Source organism: Eschrichtius robustus, chromosome 12 (genome assembly GCF_028021215.1).
Source record: "Eschrichtius robustus isolate mEscRob2 chromosome 12, mEscRob2.pri, whole genome shotgun sequence".
Lineage (NCBI taxonomy): Eukaryota > Metazoa > Chordata > Mammalia > Artiodactyla > Eschrichtiidae > Eschrichtius > Eschrichtius robustus.
The window spans coordinates 86,503,294-86,523,695 of NC_090835.1; the positions used below are offsets into that span (position 1 = coordinate 86,503,294).

The 20,402-nt window shown below is 41.8% G+C and overlaps 1 protein-coding gene and 4 non-coding genes across 5 annotated transcripts; 4 read left to right on the forward strand and 1 right to left on the reverse strand.

The window, feature by feature from the left end:
• Positions 1–3,553: 3,553 nt before the first annotated feature.
• On the forward strand, positions 3,554–3,627 carry TRNAT-CGU (transfer RNA threonine (anticodon CGU)). Its single transcript has one exon. It is a non-coding gene; the product is annotated as a tRNA-Thr (tRNA).
• A 2,518-nt stretch (positions 3,628–6,145) lies between these two features.
• On the reverse strand, positions 6,146–6,218 carry TRNAM-CAU (transfer RNA methionine (anticodon CAU)). The gene has a single exon. It is a non-coding gene; the product is annotated as a tRNA-Met (tRNA).
• A 1,850-nt stretch (positions 6,219–8,068) lies between these two features.
• TRNAL-AAG (transfer RNA leucine (anticodon AAG)) lies at positions 8,069–8,151 on the forward strand. The gene has a single exon. It is a non-coding gene; the product is annotated as a tRNA-Leu (tRNA).
• Positions 8,152–11,098: 2,947 nt separating this feature from the next.
• Positions 11,099–11,172, forward strand: TRNAT-UGU (transfer RNA threonine (anticodon UGU)). The gene has a single exon. It is a non-coding gene; the product is annotated as a tRNA-Thr (tRNA).
• A 7,104-nt stretch (positions 11,173–18,276) lies between these two features.
• LOC137772897 (olfactory receptor 2B11-like) lies at positions 18,277–19,219 on the forward strand. Its single transcript, XM_068557060.1, is given in 2 exon segments — positions 18,277–18,531; positions 18,533–19,219. Coding segments are annotated over 2 exon segments (942 nt in total).
• Positions 19,220–20,402: the final 1,183 nt, after the last annotated feature.

Here is a 20,402-nt window from a genome sequence, read left to right on the forward strand (position 1 = left end):
CAAAGTCCCTCCCATAGCCAGCACATCGAATCTTGCTCTGTGGTCTTGTGAATACTCCTTGACTTGGCTTCGGGTCTCAGAAAACAGAAGCTGTGACTAGCAGTCAGGTACACATAATTTACTGAGAGACTGGTCTCAGAAGAGGGAATCAATGAAGCAGAATAGGGCAGGGTAAAGAGAGAAGTAAGGATGCAATTTCTGTTGGAGTTTAGCTTCAGGTAAATTGCACTATAATTATTTCCATCTTGAAGGAAGAGAGATGGCCTTTTGTAACTCATGTCTGTCAATCCTTAGCTATGGGCTCACCCTTGAGCCCCAGGGGCATAACCGATGTGAGACAGATCCCTTTGGCTGAAGGAAATTCTCTGAAGAATATGGCAGCTGAAGGTAATACTCTGAAAAAGGGACAGCTATGGGCCATTAGGAGCCAACACTCAGAGCAGGTAGGGATGGATGGACAATCCTTCAAGCACATCTGAATAAGGCCATGGAGACCATCTACTACCCTCCATGAACAACTCATTATTCAGAGGAATCCCCAATAGAGGTCCTCACTCAGTCAACATTTTCTCTTTCTTGCCTTCTATCTCTAGGGAGTTGATTCTCAAAGCATGGTCCTCTGACCAGCAGCCAACAGAGTCCCTTGAGAACCTGTTAGAAATGCAGTTTTTAGATCACTTTCAGACTTACTGAATCATAAACGAGGGTTGGGGAGGGTGAGGATGCCGGGGTGTGGGTGGGAACAGCAATCTGTGTTTTAAAAAGCCTTCCAGGTGATACTAGTACAGGCTAAAATTTGAAGACCACTGCTCTAGGGAATGGAGAATCAGCAGAAGGTATTGAAATTTTGACAAAGGATGAATGAGGAAAATCTCTCTAGTACTCCATGTGGCTACCATGTCCTCTGCATGACCATGGCTACAGTGCCTCCCCCGCTCAGCCATTAGGTGTTCCTAGGACCCCAGGGCTGACATGGACAATTCAGCCCCTTGGTTTTCTGTTTCCTCAGTCTCTGACCTTTGTGGTTTCCACCTGGGTCCAAATTCAAGGTGTATTACCTGGCAGACTTCCTTTTTGACCAAACTTTAGTCAGGCTTCTCTGAGCCCTCTTCCCTACTAGTCCTCTACCTTGGCCTGTCTTTAGCAAAAATCCTGTGCTTTATGTTTCTCTGTGGAATCACTCCAAGATATTAGAAATGATTAAGGTGCACAAGAGTGTGTTTGGTACACTCTCATTGAGTAAAAAGTGGGTTAATGCTATATGCATGCACTTGTCCTTGGAAGGAAACACAAAAATGAGTATGTGTGTCTGTAAGGCTGACATGCTGTCTTGTAAGGCTGTAAGGCTCCCTCTCTGGGAGGTGGAGGTGAGGTGGGAGACTGGGGACAGGGAGAGGGGGCACGGTGGTGAGGGGTAAGGAGGGTCTGTTTGACACTTTTTCAGGTTTGGGACTTGTCAAAATGTTACATATACAACATAAAATCTTTTAAAACTGAACCTTAATTATCCTTAATTTATTATGGTAAGACAAAGTTCTTCCCTAAACACGTCTCTGCCAAATTATCAACTCCCAAAAAAAGCGACTGGAAGGGCTCTCTCCCCTTTATGGAAAGGTCTGTACAAAAATGATTGGCAGGGGTGAGATTTGAATCTCCGTACCCCACGAGACTAGCGCCCTCCCCCAACGCTTTGGATCACTTAGGCAATTTACCTCTATGTACATGAAAAAAAAAAAAGCAAATTACTTTACAGCTATTTCTAATGTTCAAAAGACATATAAGGAAAGTAAATTCAGTGTGAACTTTGTGTATATTACCTTCTCTACTCCCTTTCAACAGACACTCGTCGGGAACTTCACGTCCTTCAAGCAGGCAAAATTAGAGTTAAAATTGTATGCTCAGACTATTCCTAGATTCCCACGCACCAAGTATCAGGTGCTCCATCCTCCCTGATTCTCTGCGCTGTAATGAGTCTTCCCAGCTACCGAGAAAGAGCAAAATTCGGTTTCGGGTGGTCGCCCCTCTGTCCGTCCAATCCGGACCCAGCAGCCCCGAGTTTCGCCTCTGGTGCGGTCTCTCATGAGAACGAGGAGGTCGACAGAGAATAAATCCATTAGAGTCTAGAAAAATCAACCATCGAGAAAACATTTGAAAATAACCATGGCCGACCTGGCTTTGGAACTGTGACGACCCTGAGATGAGTCTCAGATTTGCCGGCTGAGTTTAGGCGTCGGCGGAGAGAAGTTATATTTCTTGTCCGCAACCGGAAAGCAGACTAACTCCCCTCCTCACTCCCTGCCCCCGCATCCCTAACCACCTGGACTTCGAGCCCCGACCTTTTAATAAAGACCCTGTTGTAAAAGATATGGAAAGAAACTTCTGTGCGATAGACCCACTTTTTTGCTGAATATGTTTATGGCCTGAATTCCCAAAGTTCAGGGATGGGATCCGTGATGCGCGTCTTCGTACCCACCCGGGTCCTGCGGGTTCTGACCCTGCGAACGCAGTCTGGACTGGTCCTCGGGTCTCCCCTCTCCTGTCCCGGCCTCCCTGCCCGCATCACCTCAGTGGTCTCAGTTCCCGCCTGTCCTGGGGGCCCCCAGACTCATCCCGACTCCCACGGCCCTTCCCCCACCCACGCGGGGCCTTCTGGGGGCGCGCAGCCGCGAAGTGGTCCAGAGCCCACCAGCCTTGCTCTCTGCTCGTCCCCGAGGGGATGCGACTGGGAGGTGCGGGGAAGGGGGGTCACCGTGGGGTGCAGGGACCGGGTTAGAGGGGACAAGGCGTTACCTCTTCTACGAGCTGATTTTCAGAACTACCTGAGTGTGAAAACCTAGTCCGAGAAGAACAGAGGAGGAAAAAAGTGGGGGGAACTGAAGTAAACAGCCTTTTTCCTGGTTGGATTTTTTCAGATGCTCACCAAATTTCCTGAGGCGGAAGCTGCAGAGGTTCCTGCCTCCCTGTCCGCACTCCCACCTCCACACACCCCCTGAGCGGCTCCAAGTGGAAGGTTGTTACAACAGATCTTGGCCGTGCTCTTGAGAATGACAGCACGGGGTTTGGAGGGAAACTAAACGGGCTGACACCTGTAGCTGAAGGAAGATGGCCTTAACGCCCAGCCTCCTCGGCTCCACCCGAGAGACGCACGTTCCTCCTCTCACCAATCCGGCACCTTCAGGTACCTCAAATGAGTTACTTTGTCACATATGGCCAGTTATTTCATGCAAATCCTTGAAGGTTTTTAAAAGATTACATATAGTTTTTAAAAGACATATTTCCTTGTAAAAGTCTTTACCACTTATTTCCTAGCCTCGACTTTCTGTAACGCTTTTCCTTGGGATGACAGTAAAATCCTTTGTCTAACGCTACACCTACCTATTACTTTTCCTTTCGTATTTTTCTGTCTCTAGTGCGTTCTGAGGAAGTGAAGCATCTCCCCGGAGTTGGCATATTTTCTAAAGGCAACAGATTAACACTGGACAGTGTAAAGTCATTTCTTTCACCCAATGGAAGTAAAATGGGGTAGATTCGGCTGCGCTCTTGCTTTTCAGGTGGCTCTATGGCTTAGTTGGTTAAAGCGCCTGTCTCGTAAACAGGAGATCCTGGGTTCGACTCCCAGTAGGGCCTTAAGGTTTTACCCGGAAGCCAACTCTTCCTAAACATTTATTTTATGTTGGCGAGTTAATTGTGTCTTCCTACTAATCCCCCACAAATTCTCACCAAACGTACAGCGCTAGAACTCAATCAGATACATTACAAGTTATTCGACTGCAATTTGCTCATATTCCTTACTTTTGAAGAGAAGTAGATTCTTAGGGAGATGACAATTCAAATGCAAACCACCTCCAAAAAATACTGAATGTGACTTTACCTCAATCACTTTTCAAATAGGTTTTGCATTGAACTGTGGTAAAATGTTTTTGAGCACCTACAATGTGTTACAGTTTAAAGTACCCAAACAGGAAGATATGTATAATCTCTCTAGAGTCTAACAATCTCCAGCTCTAAAATTGATTTCATTAAATAAGATAAATTAATGAACAATGAATCCACTACTAGCTATAAAGGAAAATTAGGATGTTTGCAGGGGCATGCTTGCCATTTTGAACAGTATATTCCCATGTTATTTCTCTTAAGGAAAACACTAGAATACTTCAGGAATGATGATCAGCTGGAAGGAAAAATGTCCTAAACACAAACATTCTAGAGCTAGGACAAAGTTGCTGTGAGAAAAGAGCAAGTTGGAGAATTCTGCCAGATATCTAAAGCAATTGAGTTTCAGCCCTAAAGATTTATGGAACTTCTGTGTCTTTTTGTCTCCTACTCATTCATCAATTAATCCAACAGCGTAAACTGCTGGTCTTTTATGTACCAGGCATATTTCTGTCTTTCTTCTTCTTTCTTTCTTTCCTTTTATTTTCAGTTACATTTTTTCCCCCATGTTATGGGAACTTTTAAGATCTACTCTCTTAGCAACTTTTAAATATACAATTCAGTATCATTAACTATAGTCACCAACCTGTGCGTTACATCTTCAGGACTTATTTATCTCATAAGTGGAAGTTTGTACCTTTAACCACCTTCACTCATTTTGCCCGCCACCCCCAATCCCCGCCTCTGGTAACCACCCCAGGCATATTTCTAAGGGCAGGAAATACAGCAGCGAACAAAGCTAACAAAAAGCCCTCCTCTTATGGATCTTACATTCTGGTGGGGGGGTGACACAAAAAATAAAGAAATGAGTGTGTAAAATAAGTAAGCATATAAGATACTGGTGAAGTCTGCAGAGAAAAATAAAGCAGTGAAAGAATATGGGGAGAGTACAGGGTAGAGGCAGAGTAACCAAAGAGTGTCATCCTGTCCCTTGGTAAAATCACTGGCAAATGTTAAAAAATTATTTTTTAACTTTTTAATGAGAAATAGTTACAAAGTGGCTACTATTATTACTCTAAGAACCATGAGTAGCAATATTGAATAATCAGAAAACTGACTCCCAGCAATGCCTGGATCTCACCTCCATTCATTTTGATTAGGGCTTTATTGAACTAGTTCACACTGTCTGTATTCAAACCTCAGCTGCTCCACTTATTAGCTAAGGGACCTTTGGCAAATTGCTTTATCTCAATGGTCATCACTGTGCTCATGTGTGAAACGGAAATAGTAATAGGACTACCTAATAGAGTTAATGGGAGGACTTGAGGGGTAAATACACATAAAATATTTTAGAAGGATATCTAGCACATAAATAAGCAACCAATAAAGTAAAAATTGTGCCCAGAGTTGATTATACACAGAGCCTCACTCATTCCAAATTTAGGTGATATTTGCAATTTTTGAACTGATGAGATTTAGATGTGTTGATGCTGAAAATGAGTTAAGACTTGGGGGGAAATTCGAATGGGGTTAATATTTTTCCATGTGGGATGAGTGTGAATCTTTGGGGACCAGCAGGTAGACTAAGATGTCCTTTTCCTAATCTCTAAAACCTGTGAATATGATATCTTGCAAGGCAAAAGGGATGTGATTAAGTTAAGAATCTCGAGATAGGGAGATTATCTTGGATATTTGGATTGGTTCAGTGTAATCATAAGGTCCTTATAAGAGGGTGGTAGGAGGGTCAGAGTCGGAGAAGGAGATGAGACAACAGAAGCAGAGGTCAGAGTGATGTGAACATGAGCCAGGGAATAGGGGCATCATCTACAAGCTGGAAAAAAGCAAGCAATGATTTCTCCCCAGGGCCTCTAGAAAGAAGGCAGCTTTGCCACACCTTGATTTTAACGCCTTAAGGCCCATTTCAGACTTCTGACCTCCAGAACTGATAAATAATAAATTTATGCTATTTTAAGGTGGTATATTTTTGCTAATTTTCTAGGGCAGCAAATAGACAGTTAATACAGATTTATGGTATGGGTGTGCACTGTAGTCAACGTATTGAAAAACTGTCTTGCTGCCAAAGGAAACTGGTACCAAAGAAACCTGCTGAATTTCTTGAAGGACTACAGCCCCACGTATAATCACATCAGATTGACTGGGAGTTAGTCCTTGTACCTGGATTTCACACCGCAGAGCTCGATCAGTGGGATAATTTTATTTGTTACCCTGTTTCTTTCTCAAACGAGAGTATGTGGAAGCGACAAAACTCTTTTGCCTTCTCTGAGATTTGAACTCAGGACCTTCAGATTATGAGACTGACGCGCTGCCTACTGCGCTAAGAAGGCACTGGCTTGTGTCGCTTTCGGTAGAACTATCGATTCTCTTTCATGTTTATACGAACTTTCTAGGAAGTTATATTTTTCGAATAGAGTGCAAAATAAGAGTATGTGCTAGGGCATATGTTTACCGTTGCTCCGAGTATGTCGCAGTGATTGATCAAAAGTATTTCAGGATTTTATCCTTGATTAAATATGCCACATGGTGAATTTTTTTTTCCCATTATGCCTTAAACACTACTTACTGCTGGGAGACATTAGACTTCATTAGATTTCACACTGCCCCACTTCACAACGTGTGTAGAAAGTGACATACAGATACGAGGGGACTGAGCTGGGTCCACAGGCATGAAGATTTCCAGACTGCAACAATGAGGGACACACAAAAATGCTTAGCTCTGCTGAGGGCGAAGCTGCTGTCTCCTTATCTAGCTCTGGAGCTTCCTTGTCTGCCAGTGTTCCTCTTACAATCGATGTCTTTGATCATGACCATGACCATGACCTGAAGGCCCTTCTCTTCTGGCTAGAAGTCCAGAATAATGTAAATAGAGGCGAGATAAGGTGGAAGAGATGAGGTGAGATGATTGAGAATGGAGAAAGAATATACTGGATTTCAATCCGGCAAAGTAAGAAACGGTCCCAAAATTGAAACTGTAGGACTGAAGTGTAAATCTTGTATGTGCCATCTATTACGTTAGGAAAAATAATTCACTTGGTTTTCTTGGGAATATGTCAATTTTAAAACTTCATTATCTGTAAAATGGGATAATATCTCACAGTATTATTTAAAAGGCTGAACACGACACACACACAAAAGTTGTTCAATGAATACTAGTAAGTGATACAAATGATGATAGCACACTGTATTAAGTGCTTATTATGGGCGAGGCACTCTTTTAAGCAATTTATATGTATCTTACATGTATTGACCATCTATCTATCTACCTATCTATCTATCTATCTGTCTATCTATCTATCTACCTACCTATCTATCTACCTATCACTTTAGGCGAGTCTTATTATTGTCTCCAGTTTACGTATGAGAAAAGTAAGACCCAATAAGTTTAAGTGACTTGCCAGTAGGCTTGTGGCTACTCAGTCGATGTGAAACAGTGGAACTAGGGCTCACTTAAACGGTGCCGCATATAATGGATCAGGCCGGTCAGCGAGAGGATGAGCCGCCTGCAGGCAGAGACCGGGGGAAAAAAGACCAAGGGACTCGCCCAGTTCGCGTTGCTGGGGTTGGAGCAGGTAGAACGCGTCCTCTCTGGGTCTGGAGAGGATGGGACGCCCCGCACCAAAAGCAAACTAATTCCCTCCCTGAACTTTGTAAATTAAGACCATGATCACATTCAGCAAAAAGTAGGTCTGCTTGCGCAGTTGTTTCCTTCAATAAGAAATCACACACAGACATACAAACCCTGACTCAAGTTCCGAGTGAGTGGGAAGGGGAGCTTCCTTTTTCTAGGTGAGGACATTAAAGATAACTTCCCGCTGCTGACCCCCAAACGCAGTTGACAAATTGGAGACTCTTGATTTCTGCGTCCTCAGAGTTCCGGTGCTGCATCGGCGGTGGTGATTTCTAATCATTTTTTGTAACGACTGATTTTCTTCGTTTGAGGGATATTATGCATTGGCAGCTTCCCCCTTTACTTTCCAGTATCACAAACATAGCATAGGAGGCAAAAGTGTGTCTCCCGAAGTAGGAATCTATTTGCAGATTTTATTGGCAGTTGGGATGACAGTTGTCCGGGGGTGGGGGGGGCGGGGGCAAATGCTGTAGAAAAAAAATAACACACGCGAGAACAGACTTGTGTCTTTTAAAATGTTAAGGAGAGTTTTAAAAGGCCTGCTGGTGTGGTAGCGTGGCCGAGCGGTCTAAGGCGCTGGATTAAGGCTCCAGTCTCTTCGGGGGGCGTGGGTTCGAATCCCACCGCTGCCAGCTCTGTTGATAAACCCCTTTCTTTGGAACAATTGCTTGAGGTCGGAAGAACCTTGTTTTCCGACTTTAGGGGTAATTAAGGGGAAAAAAAAGTGTGACTGCCAATTGTTTGTATCGGAGAACAGGATTTAGGATCGAAGGGAATTCTTTTAAATGTTTTTTAAATGTTCGTACAGAAATAAATAAAACTTCCACATGGTTCAAAATTACTAAAATAGATACACAGTGAAAGTCTACCCTCATCCCACTTCATTTCCCCCCAGCACCGGATTCTGGTTCCTCACGCAAACATGTTAGAGCCTGGAGTTACCTTGAAGGTATACTTTTTGCATGCAAGCCTGTAGAAGTCTATTATTTTCCTCACATTTTGCACTTTTCAAACCTATTCTACTGCATCTTGCCTTTATTACTTCTCGTATTTTGCCGTGGTTTTCATATCAACATAGAAAGAGCTTCTTTTCTTTTTCTTTTGTCTCAAAAGTATTCCATGTTATGGATATATCTTAAATTTAACCAGCCACATTTAACAATATAAACAATGTTCAAATAAATAATATCTGCATTTCATAAGGGTGTGTACTAGAGAATTTTCTGAAAGTGCAATTGCTAAATCAAATCATATGTGTGATGGTAATTTCGGTGGTTCTTGTCTTAGTCTTCCCTAAATGTTACTAATTTATCCTCCTATAGAGCCAAGGAGGGGCCTGTTTCCTTGACACCCTGACCAGCACAGAGCATTCCTGTGACAATGAGAATTAACAGCCATTTAGTTCTTACTAAGCCCCAGATATTGTCATAGTTCTTTACATTGTCATATTATATTCTCAGTAATATATAAGAAAGTCATATTATTATTCCCATTTTACAGAGAAATAAACTGAAGTTATAACCAGTTAATCTCTTGCTTGTGGGTGGAGGAATCAAGACGTTAATACTGTAGGGTAGACTAAAAAATGGTCTTCCAAAAGATATCTCCATCCTAATTCCTGGAAGCTGTAAATATTGCCTTATAAGGCCAAAAAAAAAAAAAAAAAAAAGGTGGAGTCTTTGCAGAAGAGATTAAGTTAAAAATCTCAAAATGGGGAATTTATCCTGCATTATCCAGGTGGAGCTTAAATGCCATTGCAAGTGTCCTTACAAGAGAGAAGCATAGGGAGAGTACACAGAGACAGAACAGGAGAAGACAACGTGAATACAGACAGAGGCAAAGATAGGAGTAATGCAACTACAAAGCAAGGAAGGCTGGCTGCCACCAGAAGCTGGAAGAGGCAAGGACAGATTCTCCCCTACGGCCTCAAAAGGGAGTATGACCCTGTCAACACCTTGATTTCTGCCCAGTGATACCGACTTTGAACTTCTGGTCTCTAGAACTGTGGGAAAAAAAAAATTTCTGTTGTTTTAAGCCACTGAGCTCTGGTAATTTGTTACAGAAGCCACAGGAAACTCATACAATGTCTTCAGGTGCTACCACAAACAATTTCTGTTTGTTTGTTTACCAGTCTGTTAGGTAGAAAATATTATTTCATTGTAGTTCTGTAGTTTGGATGTCTCTGAGAAGCTCCACGAATTGGAAAGAGGAAAGGACTGGATTAGGAGAGTTTCCCACACCCTTAGGTTCTTGCCCTTGGTGAAAGAACTCTTGTCACCTAAACTAATTCCCCGAAGTGTGAATTTTCCGTTAGCTTTTAAGGAAGAGCTTGTTTACTGGGGTTCCACTTGCCGACCTGAGGGGGCTGGGATGTGGCGGTGGGATTTGAACCAATGTTTCTAAAGAAATTAGAGACAATGCTGCATCCTAGAAGGCTCCCACACTACCTCCAAACGTTTTAATCAAACGTTTTTCTCATTTCCAAAAAATATTAAGAAAGTTCTGTATTCCGTATGTATGTTTAAATAGACTTTGCTTTTTCTGCTTTCTTTGTACAAAATAGGAGCTTCGATTCCTACCCCTGGGAATATCAGAGGCGCATCTGCGAACGTCACCTGCTTTATCTTACCACGATCCCCCCAGTCAGCTCCCCGTAAAGCCTTCTGGGCGTCCAGGTGGCCCGCAGTTGCGATCAGGGGACCGCCCTCAGACCTAGCTCTCTGCTCGTTCCTCAGGGGGATGCGACAGGGGGGGAAAGGGCGGGTCATCTCGGAGTGAAGGAACCGGGTTAGAAGGGAGAAGGTGTTGCCCTCTTTGCGAGTTGACGACCTATTGCACTGGAAATCAGGCACTTGGTGGGCAGGGAGTGGTCAACGGGTGGTTCTCTGGAACCGTAAGGCTCTTCACCTAAGGAGGATTGTACCTGGATCCAGGGAACACCTTGTGGCCAGCAGGGGACCATTCCGCCTCTCCCCGTCCCCCACTCCAAGGGGCTCTACACCTGTGGTTGTCTGATCGGAGTCTTTACAGCGACCTTGACATTGGCGTTTTAGGATTTTGAGAGCGATGTGACTGACTGTGTAGCTGAACTCTACACTCCCAGCCCCCTCTTCTCCGCTCCCGATTCTTCCCCTCCAAGTCACTGCTTGCTAAGTGCAAGTGACGTGTAGGGACACTAGGTGCTCTAGCCCGGCGGTCTAAGAGTCTTCTAGTGGAGTTCCATTTTTAGAGTTCCTCACTTAGTTTATTGGAATGAAGAATCTTAGTTACAAAAGACGAGGTGCAGTAACAGCAAATTTTGCTTTTAGAAGACTTTATCCTAATTGGAAAAAGTGAGTAGCCTCGACTTTTACTGATGGTTATCCTTCGACTAATTGAAGTGCTATTGGTCCCAACATTCAAGCTGCCTGAAACTTTTTCCCGCTTGTATTAGCTCTGCAGCGCATCTAAGTAAGCAAAACGTCTTCTTGGAGTTTGTCTCTTTTCTCACAATAAGCTGCACTAAATCACATAAACTACGTCAGGAATATTTAATCTCACGGTAAGCACAGATCTAGAACAAAACAATGCTCACGTGTGGGCTCCATGGCTTAGTTGGTTAAAGCGCCTGTCTTGTAAACAGGCGATCCTGGGTTCGAGTCCCAGTGGGGCCTTGGCTTTTTTCCTCTCCCTAGGAAGCCAAATTCTTCAGTAACCCCCCATTACTACTAATTCTCCACCGTACTCAGTAGTACTGTGAATTGTGATCCACTCACTCAAAAGCAGCTGTGACTACAAAAGTTCTCACTCCTAAGGAAAAGGTGGTGGGTCACTTTATGGGAACAGAAAGAAAATGACCTTCTGTTTTTCATCTTTGCTGAAGTTCCCTGTCCTCTCTTTTTTAGTTGGGGGGGGGGGGCAACAAAACTGTACCAACTCTTAAAGCTTTTTTCTGAATTCCCATGTAATTTATTAGTGATTCTAGGAAACTCAGCATTATGTTATCTGTTTTATATATGATTTTCCAAATATTACTAAATTATAATAACAGTAATTTACATTTGCTTATACGCCTCAGTCTTCAAGGAAGGGCTTTAGTCCCAAAGGGAATACATAAATTGGCCCCACTAGAAACTGAACTTTAATTCTACAATTTAAAAAACGGAATGATCCTATAATGCAATGATTCCCAAGCTTAGTAGACATTTAAATCACCTAGGGAACTAGTTAAAACACAGTTTCTTGGGACTTATCCCCAGAGGTTTTAATTCTGTTTTGGTGAAAGGCCCAGAAATGTGTGTTTTTAACAAGCACTCCAAGAGATTTTGAAGCACGTGAATCACATTTGCAAAAATCCTGCTTAGAATATTACACACAGAGCAGAACTGAAAGTGAGGTCCAGCTATGCTATTAGCACTTTTGTATTAATTCATGAACATCTACTTACCCTCTTTATCATCTAGTTAGGATTATTGGAAGTCTACTACATTCCAAGAGTTTCCAGACACGCTGTCATTTAATCAGCCCAACAATCCTGTCAAATATGTGTTATAATCAGCTCTTGAAGATGAGGAAACAGGTTCAATAATATTCACAGTAACAGAGTAAGTGACAAAGTTCAATTTCAAACTCAGGTCTGTCTGATTCTGGAATCCATGCTTTTCTCATGATATTTGTCTTCTATTTGATTAGAGTCAAGAATGAAGTTTTTGGCCACAGAGCTAAATAAAATTAAGCAACTTAGACTGATCTCAAACCTTAGTCCTAGGGGTTAGGGATCCTGAGATAACTGTCTGTTTTCTGCTAGAAGATAATCAGCCCAGTGAACAGTTGCTTAACTCGTTTAACTTAGGGAGGAGGAAAATATAAAATAAAACCTCAGAAATCTATGTAGGAGGTTCTCCACAAAAAAATGAGCAGGCCATATAACTAACAAACTGAAATAATCTTCTTCATCTCCTAGGCTCTGTTTGTTTGTTTGGTTGGTTGGTTTTGGTTTTTCGTTTTGTTTTTTTGCCTTGGACATGCTGTCTTCATGCCCTGATTCTTTAGATTTAAACACAGTGTATTAGTCAGCTAGGGCAGCCATAAAATATCACAGACTGGGTGGCTGAAATAACAGAAGTTTATTTTCTCATAGTTCTGGAACTAGAAGTCCAAAATCAAGGTGCCGTCAGACTTGGTTTCTGGTGAGACCTCTCTTTGTGCCTTGTAGAAGGCCCCCTCTGACTGTGTCCTCACATGGCTTTCCTCTGTACGTGCAAGGGAAGAATGGGAGTGAGAGCGAGAGCAGAAGGTAGCTCTGGTGTCTCTTCCTCTTCTTATAAGGACACCAGTCTTATTGGATTAGGGCCCCACCCTTATGACCGCATTCAACCATAAATTACCTCCTTAAAGGCCCTGTCTCAAAATGTAGTCACATTAGTGGTTAGGGCCTCCAAATATGAATTTTGGGAGAACACATCCAGTCCATAACAAGTAGGAAGAGGGGGGACTGTATGGCCTAGCTCTGAGTAACAACTCAGTCATGACAGCATCTAATAACTTTTGAAGTTCAGCCTGAAAAGGGAGTTTTTGGATGTGAAGAAAGTGTTGAGATAAAAGTTTTGTCAGACACTTTGTATCAGGTAATAAGATTTAAATGTAAAAATATGTAATATTTATGTAAAAACAGAAAATACTGTTATAAAATATTTAAAGTAAAACCATAAAATATTGCACAAAATGTAGGTAATATTTATAATATCTTGAGGTGGAGAAGGCCATTCTCAACATGGCACCAAATGTACAAACTATTTTTTTAAAAGAGTGAACGATTTCATGAATAAAAATAATTTTTATTGTAAAATTAACATCCCCCCAAAATTAAAATACAAAGTATAAAAAAGGGGGAAAAAAAGCATTGTCAGACAATTAGGCAAGGATTTGTCCTTTAAAGTACTTATTCAGTTGCTTCTTTAGTTCTACCTTGTTCTGAGGAGTGACCTGCTCTGAGATGGTCTTCATGTGATGGAGATGTGGATATTATACCTGCATTCGTAGGAAATAAGAGGAGGATCTTAATTTGATCAGCACTGTGCTTTAGCCAGTTGAAAAAGAGGACATAAACCTTGCCCCCAAGGAGCTTTCAATATGGTTGAAAATACCAAATAAGCACGTACCCCAAACACTACAGATATTTAAAAATCCTATGTTTACTCATGACATTTGCAGAGCATCCAGTTAGTGTGTGAATTCTGGAAGTGTGTGAGCCTTATGAACCTTGGACAAATTACTTACCTTTTTTAAGCTTTAAGTCTCTCAACTATAAAATGAGGACAATAATAGTACCCACCTCAAGGAGTTGTTAGGAGACAATTCATATAAATTGTCTAGAATGTGTTAAGCCATTATTATCATCATTACTGTTAATAGCACTATATTTGTTTTCTTTCTGAAAATTATTGGGGTAAATCCTGCTCTCCCTTGCTATTAAGATGGGATTAATGAGCGGAAGAACTGATGCAATCTATAATCACAACCAAAAGTATAAATAAAAGATAGATACTGTCTCTAGAGAGATTAATTCACCAGTGACAGCCCCTATGGGATCACTGGCACACTGGGTGTGAACGTGTTTTATCTGCCTTTGAATCAGATTTGGAACCAGGAGAGATTATCCAATGCCTCCAGAATCACATTCACCCTACCTGCCATATTAAGACCTTTGGTGGCTTTTATTGAAGTGCTGACCTGATCATACTTGCTTCCCTCTCTCAGGACTGTTGGAATCCAACCCTTCTGCAAACTTTCTCCTGACTAAGCTTCTATAGCTAAACACATTTGCTTAATACAAATTCAAATAAGAAGAGGTAAGTTCTAGTGATGTCTCTTTCTATTCACACCAGCCTAGATGGTATTGCGTTTTGTTTTGAGACAGAAAATGAAGGTTCTGAGTTTTGGCAATATCAGGCAGGGTAAGATGCCTCCATGAGCTAAATGAATTCTCGTTATGCCAGACCAATGGTTGTCACTTGTTCAAAATTATGTTGATCCCAGAATTATGTCCAAAAAATCCAATTATCTAGGAGATGGGGAGGAATGAGAAAGCAGGTCAAGTCACTAAAAATCAATTCTCTAAAACCAATACTCTGTCATTTTTGTCACATCCCTATGTGAAGACCAGCAAGAATTTCCCAGTAATAAAGTTTTTATCTTTTTGCTTTAAAGTGAATGAATGAATGAATAAATAAATAATAAATGCCACTACTCTGAAGATAAATTTGAGGATCAAACAATATAAAGAATAACCAATGATAAAATATTGAGGATTTGCGAGGTGGGGTGTGGGGTAATGGGATCTTGTTTTTCTCTTTTCCTCAGCCATTTTATACACAAATGCATGAACTTCCTGGCAAATGCAGGCGATGATCTTTTCTGTTTTTGGAGACATAATCCCTTGCCTCTCCCTCTTTCTGTCCCCGTCCCTGTCCTTGGTGGTTAAACAGCTGCAACAAACCATCCTAGCCATGAATTCAAGTGGTTGTATGTAAATGTGTAGTTTGTCAAATTGACCTAGAGGTGTCTGGATGAAGCAGGAATCCATCCTCTGGTGAATGGACCCTCAGGGCCAATTGTTATAGGTCAAGCTTTAAATTTATCTTTTTGGGGAGGTCTTTTTTAGTTAAATCACGTATTCTGATCAGTCCTCATATACATGCTTCTTTCTCTTAATTGAATTTCCATTCTTTCAGCGCCTCAGATTAAAACTTCAAATGTTCTTTCAGCTCCTTCCTCTCTCCTACATTCATACCTTGCTCTTGATTCCCACCGCCACTATCTGAGCTAACGTTCTCAGCCTCTCTCCCATAGACTCTTGCGGTAGCCTCCCCACTGAGCTCCCAGCTTCCAGTCTCTTCTTGAATCCCTCGTTATTCAGCCATAATAAATGTTTTTAAATGCTGCTCCAATCATTTCACACCTCTTCTGAAAAAAAAAAAAAATCTTCATTTGATCAGACTCCTTAACCTAGTGTTCAAGATTTTCCATATCCTGGACCCAAGTTATTTTTGCAACCTGGTTTTCCACTACACCATGTTATGCACCCTATGCTGCAGTACGTGATGATGTGTGCTTTCCACGCTTTCAAACAACGTATACGACTCTAATGCCTTCACCATCATTGACAAATATTCAGATCCCTTCCATTCCTTCTTATTTAATTTTCATTTATATTAAAGACATATGCGATCAAAGTTAAAAAAATAAAATAATACTATGGGCTTATAATGAAAAATAGCAGTTCCCTTCTTCATCATTCCTCACTCTCAATTCCTGGTCTCCCAAGTTAACACATTTTTAATAATTTCAGTGTTTTCTTTTATTTACCCATACTTCTTAATAACAAGTCTTTATTCTATTTGTGGTTTTTTTTTTAGTTTTAAATATGACTTATTTATCACTTACTATAAAAAATGAGAACTTTTAACCCTTACATTACAAAGAGAAAGAGCGAGGACAAGAGACAGAGAGAGAGAGAGAGAGAGGGAGAGAGAGACTGTCTATGCCTTACTCTCCAGATACTCTTATATCATACTTTTTGGTTATATCAGCATGGAGAGTTTACACTTTCACGACTGCATAAACATTAGTCACAGTGGAATCATTTAGTGAACTATGGTTACCTAAAAAAAAAAAATCTCTTCTCAATTCTCACAGATGGTCAGATGGTACAATTCCTGTTGTTTTTGTTTGTTTGTTTTTGGAGACATGACAAGGGATCTTGTCCTCAACACCAGTCTGTTCTTATTACATAATCCACACACATCTTCAGGGTCCTTCTACTATATGCTAAGGGAATTCTGACAAATCAGCATCATTTAGATGGGTCACATTAAAGTGACCAGGTTTTAGTGTCGACTAAAACAACAGAGAAAAAAAAAAAAAAAACCAATTAAAACCATACTCATGGCTCCAGCCAGTAAATTGAAACAAGTCTCTCTGGTAAAGGTAACAATTATGACAAATTCATATCTAATTTCTTGGGTCAAACGCTCTCAAAATTCATTCCCATATACAGTCTCCAAATTTCTGCCCCAAATTAGCAAGGGCCTGTAATGTTTCTTGCCCTGGCAGAGCCTGCAGCAATCGAACCCTGTTTACCTGATGGGTATGGAGAGGGCCATCAGGAGAATTATTCCTTTTACTCTGCATCCCACTCAGTAAGGAAGTATCACAATTTTCTTAAGATTTTATTTTTAGAACAGTTTCACATCACAGCAAAACTCAGCAAGAGTACAGAGATTTCCCATATAACCCCTGCCCCTACACATGCATAGCCTCCCCCTTTACCTTCATCCCTCACCAAAGTGGTACAATTGTTAGAGCTGATGAACTTACCCAGACATATCATAATCACCCGAAGTCCACAGTTACATTATGGTTCACTCTTGGTATTGTACATTCTATGGGTTTGGAAAAATGTGTAATGACATGTATATACCATTATAATATCATACAGAGTAGTCTCACTGCCTAAAAATCCTCTGTGCTCTACTTAGTCATCCCTCCCTCCTAAACGTTGGCAACCACTGATCTTTTTACTGTCTTCATAGTTTTGCATTTTCCAAACATACTGTATGATAGCTGGAATCATACAGTATATTGCCTTTTCAGATTGGCTTCTTTCAGTTAGTAATTAGCATTCAAGGCTCTTCTATGTCTTTTCATAGCTTGACAGCTTGTTTCTCTTTAGTGCTGAATAGTACTCCATTGTCTGGATATACCACAGTTTATTTATCCATTCACCTTCGGAAGGACATCTTGGTTGCTTCCAAATTTTGGCAATTATGAGTAAAACTGTTGCAAACATCTTTGTGCAGGCTTTTGTGTGGATGTAAGTTTTCAGCTCATGTGGGTAAATACCCAGGAGTGTGATTACTGGATCATATGGTAAGAGTATGTTTAGTTGTGTAAGAAACTGCCAGACTGTCTTCCAAAGTGGCCCTACCATTTTGTATTCCCACCAGCAAATGAGAGTTCCTATTGTGCCACATCCTTGCTAGCATTTGGTGTCATTGTTCTCGATTTTGGCCACTCTAATAGGTGTGTAGTAGAATTTGATTGTTGTTCTAATTTGTATTTCCCTGATGACATATGTCTTAGTCCATTTGGGCTGCTATAACAAAATGCCAGAGACCAGGAGACCTATTGCAACATTTATCTCACAGATCTGGAGGCTGGGAAGTCCAAGATCGTGGCACTGGCAGTTTCAGTGTCTGGTAAGAGCCCACTTTTTGGTTAATAGATAGCACCTTGTAGCTGTAACTTCACATGGTGGAAAGGACAGGAATCGCTGTGGGTTCTTTTATAAGAGCACTAAGACCATACATGAAGGCTCTAGCTTCATGACCTAAGCACCTCCCCACGACCCCACCTCTTAGGTCACACACTCCCTTAGCTGCAAGGTAGCTGGGAGAAGACCACCTCCCATTGGCTTCTTTAATCATACAGAAGAGCCATAACTAATAATGAATGTCCACTAACCCATCACATAGGGCTTTGATTTAGGGGGGAAAAAATGAAACCACTTTCTCTACTGAAAGGATTTTTCAAATGTGACTTATTAATTATAATTATTATATTCATTAATGTTGTTATGATTTCTACTGAGGGTGTACCCCATTGCTCCCCCATAAAAGTATTTTTTTCCTGTTATCGTCAAAACTTCTGCCAACTCAGGGTTTTTAAAATCACCCTTCTCTTCCTTGATTTTAGTGGGTGTCTCCCAGCAAAATTCAATGAAGCACATGAATGAAAGTTTTCCAGAGGATTTCATTCTCATGGGCTTTACCAAATATCCGTGGTTGGATCTTACTCTCTTCTTTGCCCTCCTAATCTCCTACATGTTCACACTGTTGGGAAACATTGCTATTATTCGGGTCTCTCAAATAGGTTCCCAACTTCAAAGTCCTATGTATTTCTTCCTCACAAGCCTCTCCTTTTTGGACCTCTGTTTCACCAGCACAGCTCTACCCCAAAAGCTGTTCAACTTGGTGGGGGGTGCCCAAGAAGAACATCACTTATATAGGCTATATGACCCAGGCCTATGTATTTCACTGGCTAGGCTGTACTGAATGTGTCCTGCTTGGCACCATGGCCTTACACCACTATGTGGCTGTGTGTAAGCCTCTGAGATACTCTGTAATCATGAACCACAAGCTCTGCTGGCAGCTCTCCAGCACTGTTTGGCTCATTGGTCTGGCCAATTCACTACTGCAGTCCACACTCACAGTCCAGCTGCCCCTGTGTGGGAACCAGGAATTGGACCACTTCTTTTGTGAGCTGCCCAGTCTAATTAAGATGCCTTGCGTGGACACCACAGTCAGTGAGCTTACAGTGGTGGCCACCTTCCTGATAATGGGTCCCCTCTCCATGATTCTTGTCTCTTACAGTTACATTGCCCAAGCTGTATTTCAGATCCCTTCTGCTGATGGGAGACTTGCGGCCTTCAACACCTGTTCATCACACTTACTGGTGGTGTCTTTATTTTATGGCTCTGGCATCTACATCTATATGCAGCCCTCAGGGGACAGCCCTCAAGACGTCATCAAAGTTCTGATGCTGTTTTACTGTGTTATTACTCCCATGGTCAACCCATTCATCTACACCTTGAGGAACAAGGATGTTAAAGGAGCTTTGAGGAGACTTCTGAAGAGGGCCATTTTGTCCAAAAGAATGTAAGAAAATGATGCTTTATTCTGAATGGGAAAGCCCAACAATAACCTGAAATATATCCTCCTTTAAATAGATGTTCCATCAAAATCATGCTCAAAAGTCAATTCAAGAAAACCTTTGTGTGTTGTGTTTACCACTTCTGACACCAAATGTGTTGGCTTTTTTCCCCACAACAACCAATTCTCTGAAACAAACTGGGTGTCCTACATTCAATTCAATTCTGACACGAACTACCCAGAGTTATCATAGGCCCCACAGGTTAAGGGCTCAATTCCACAAAACTGCCTCTGTTACTGGAGAGTAGGTTCTTGTCTCATCCCAGAAATATTTCAGAGATGAGACACAGAGGCTAAGAAAGCAAAGCGAGGATTTATTAATTGATAGTACACTCTCAGGAGGGAGAGCAGGCAGGCTCAGGTGAGCAGCTGCTCTGAGTTCCTTCGACAAGCTGGTTACATAGGGTATGAAAATCATTGGGCAGAAAATATTCATTGAGGAGGGAGGGGTTTGGGGTCAAATATCCTGATTTTCATCCCAGCTCCACCTTCCCCGGGGGAAGAGGAATTTTTGCCCTTTCTTGGTCTTGATTGTAAGTGTCATGGTGTCGGTGCATCATGGGTACTTCTTTTCTGCAAGGCTAATTTTATTGTAATGAGGGCGTAACAAGCAAAAGGTTACATTCGGAAGCCAGAGATTCCCACCTTTTGCGGCCTTTCTTTGCCTCTAGGACCCCTGTCGCCTCAAGACGTAAGGTTTCCTGTCACCTGACCCGTGCCCCCCACCCCCTTTCTCTGCTCATATCTAGCTACCTACCTGCTCTAATACCTCTGCTTCAGATGCCAATCACAAGTTCAGGCCACTTGTACTTCTGACCAACCAGCTACAAAGTCAAGGGTTCCTAGAACAGCTCACTAAACTCAAGAAAACATTTTTTAAAATATTTATTTATTTGGCCGTGCCAGGTCTTAGTTGTGGCACTCGGGATCTTCGTTGCAGCGTGCGGGATCTTTTAGTTGCAGCATGTGGGATCCAGTTCCCTGACCAGGGATGGAACCTGGGGCCCCTGCGTTGGGAGCTCGGAGTCTTAGCCTCTAGACCACCAGGGAAGCCCCTCAAGGGAACATTTCACATATTTTACCAATGTATTATAAAAAATACTACTCAGGAACAGCCAAATGTAAGATATGCA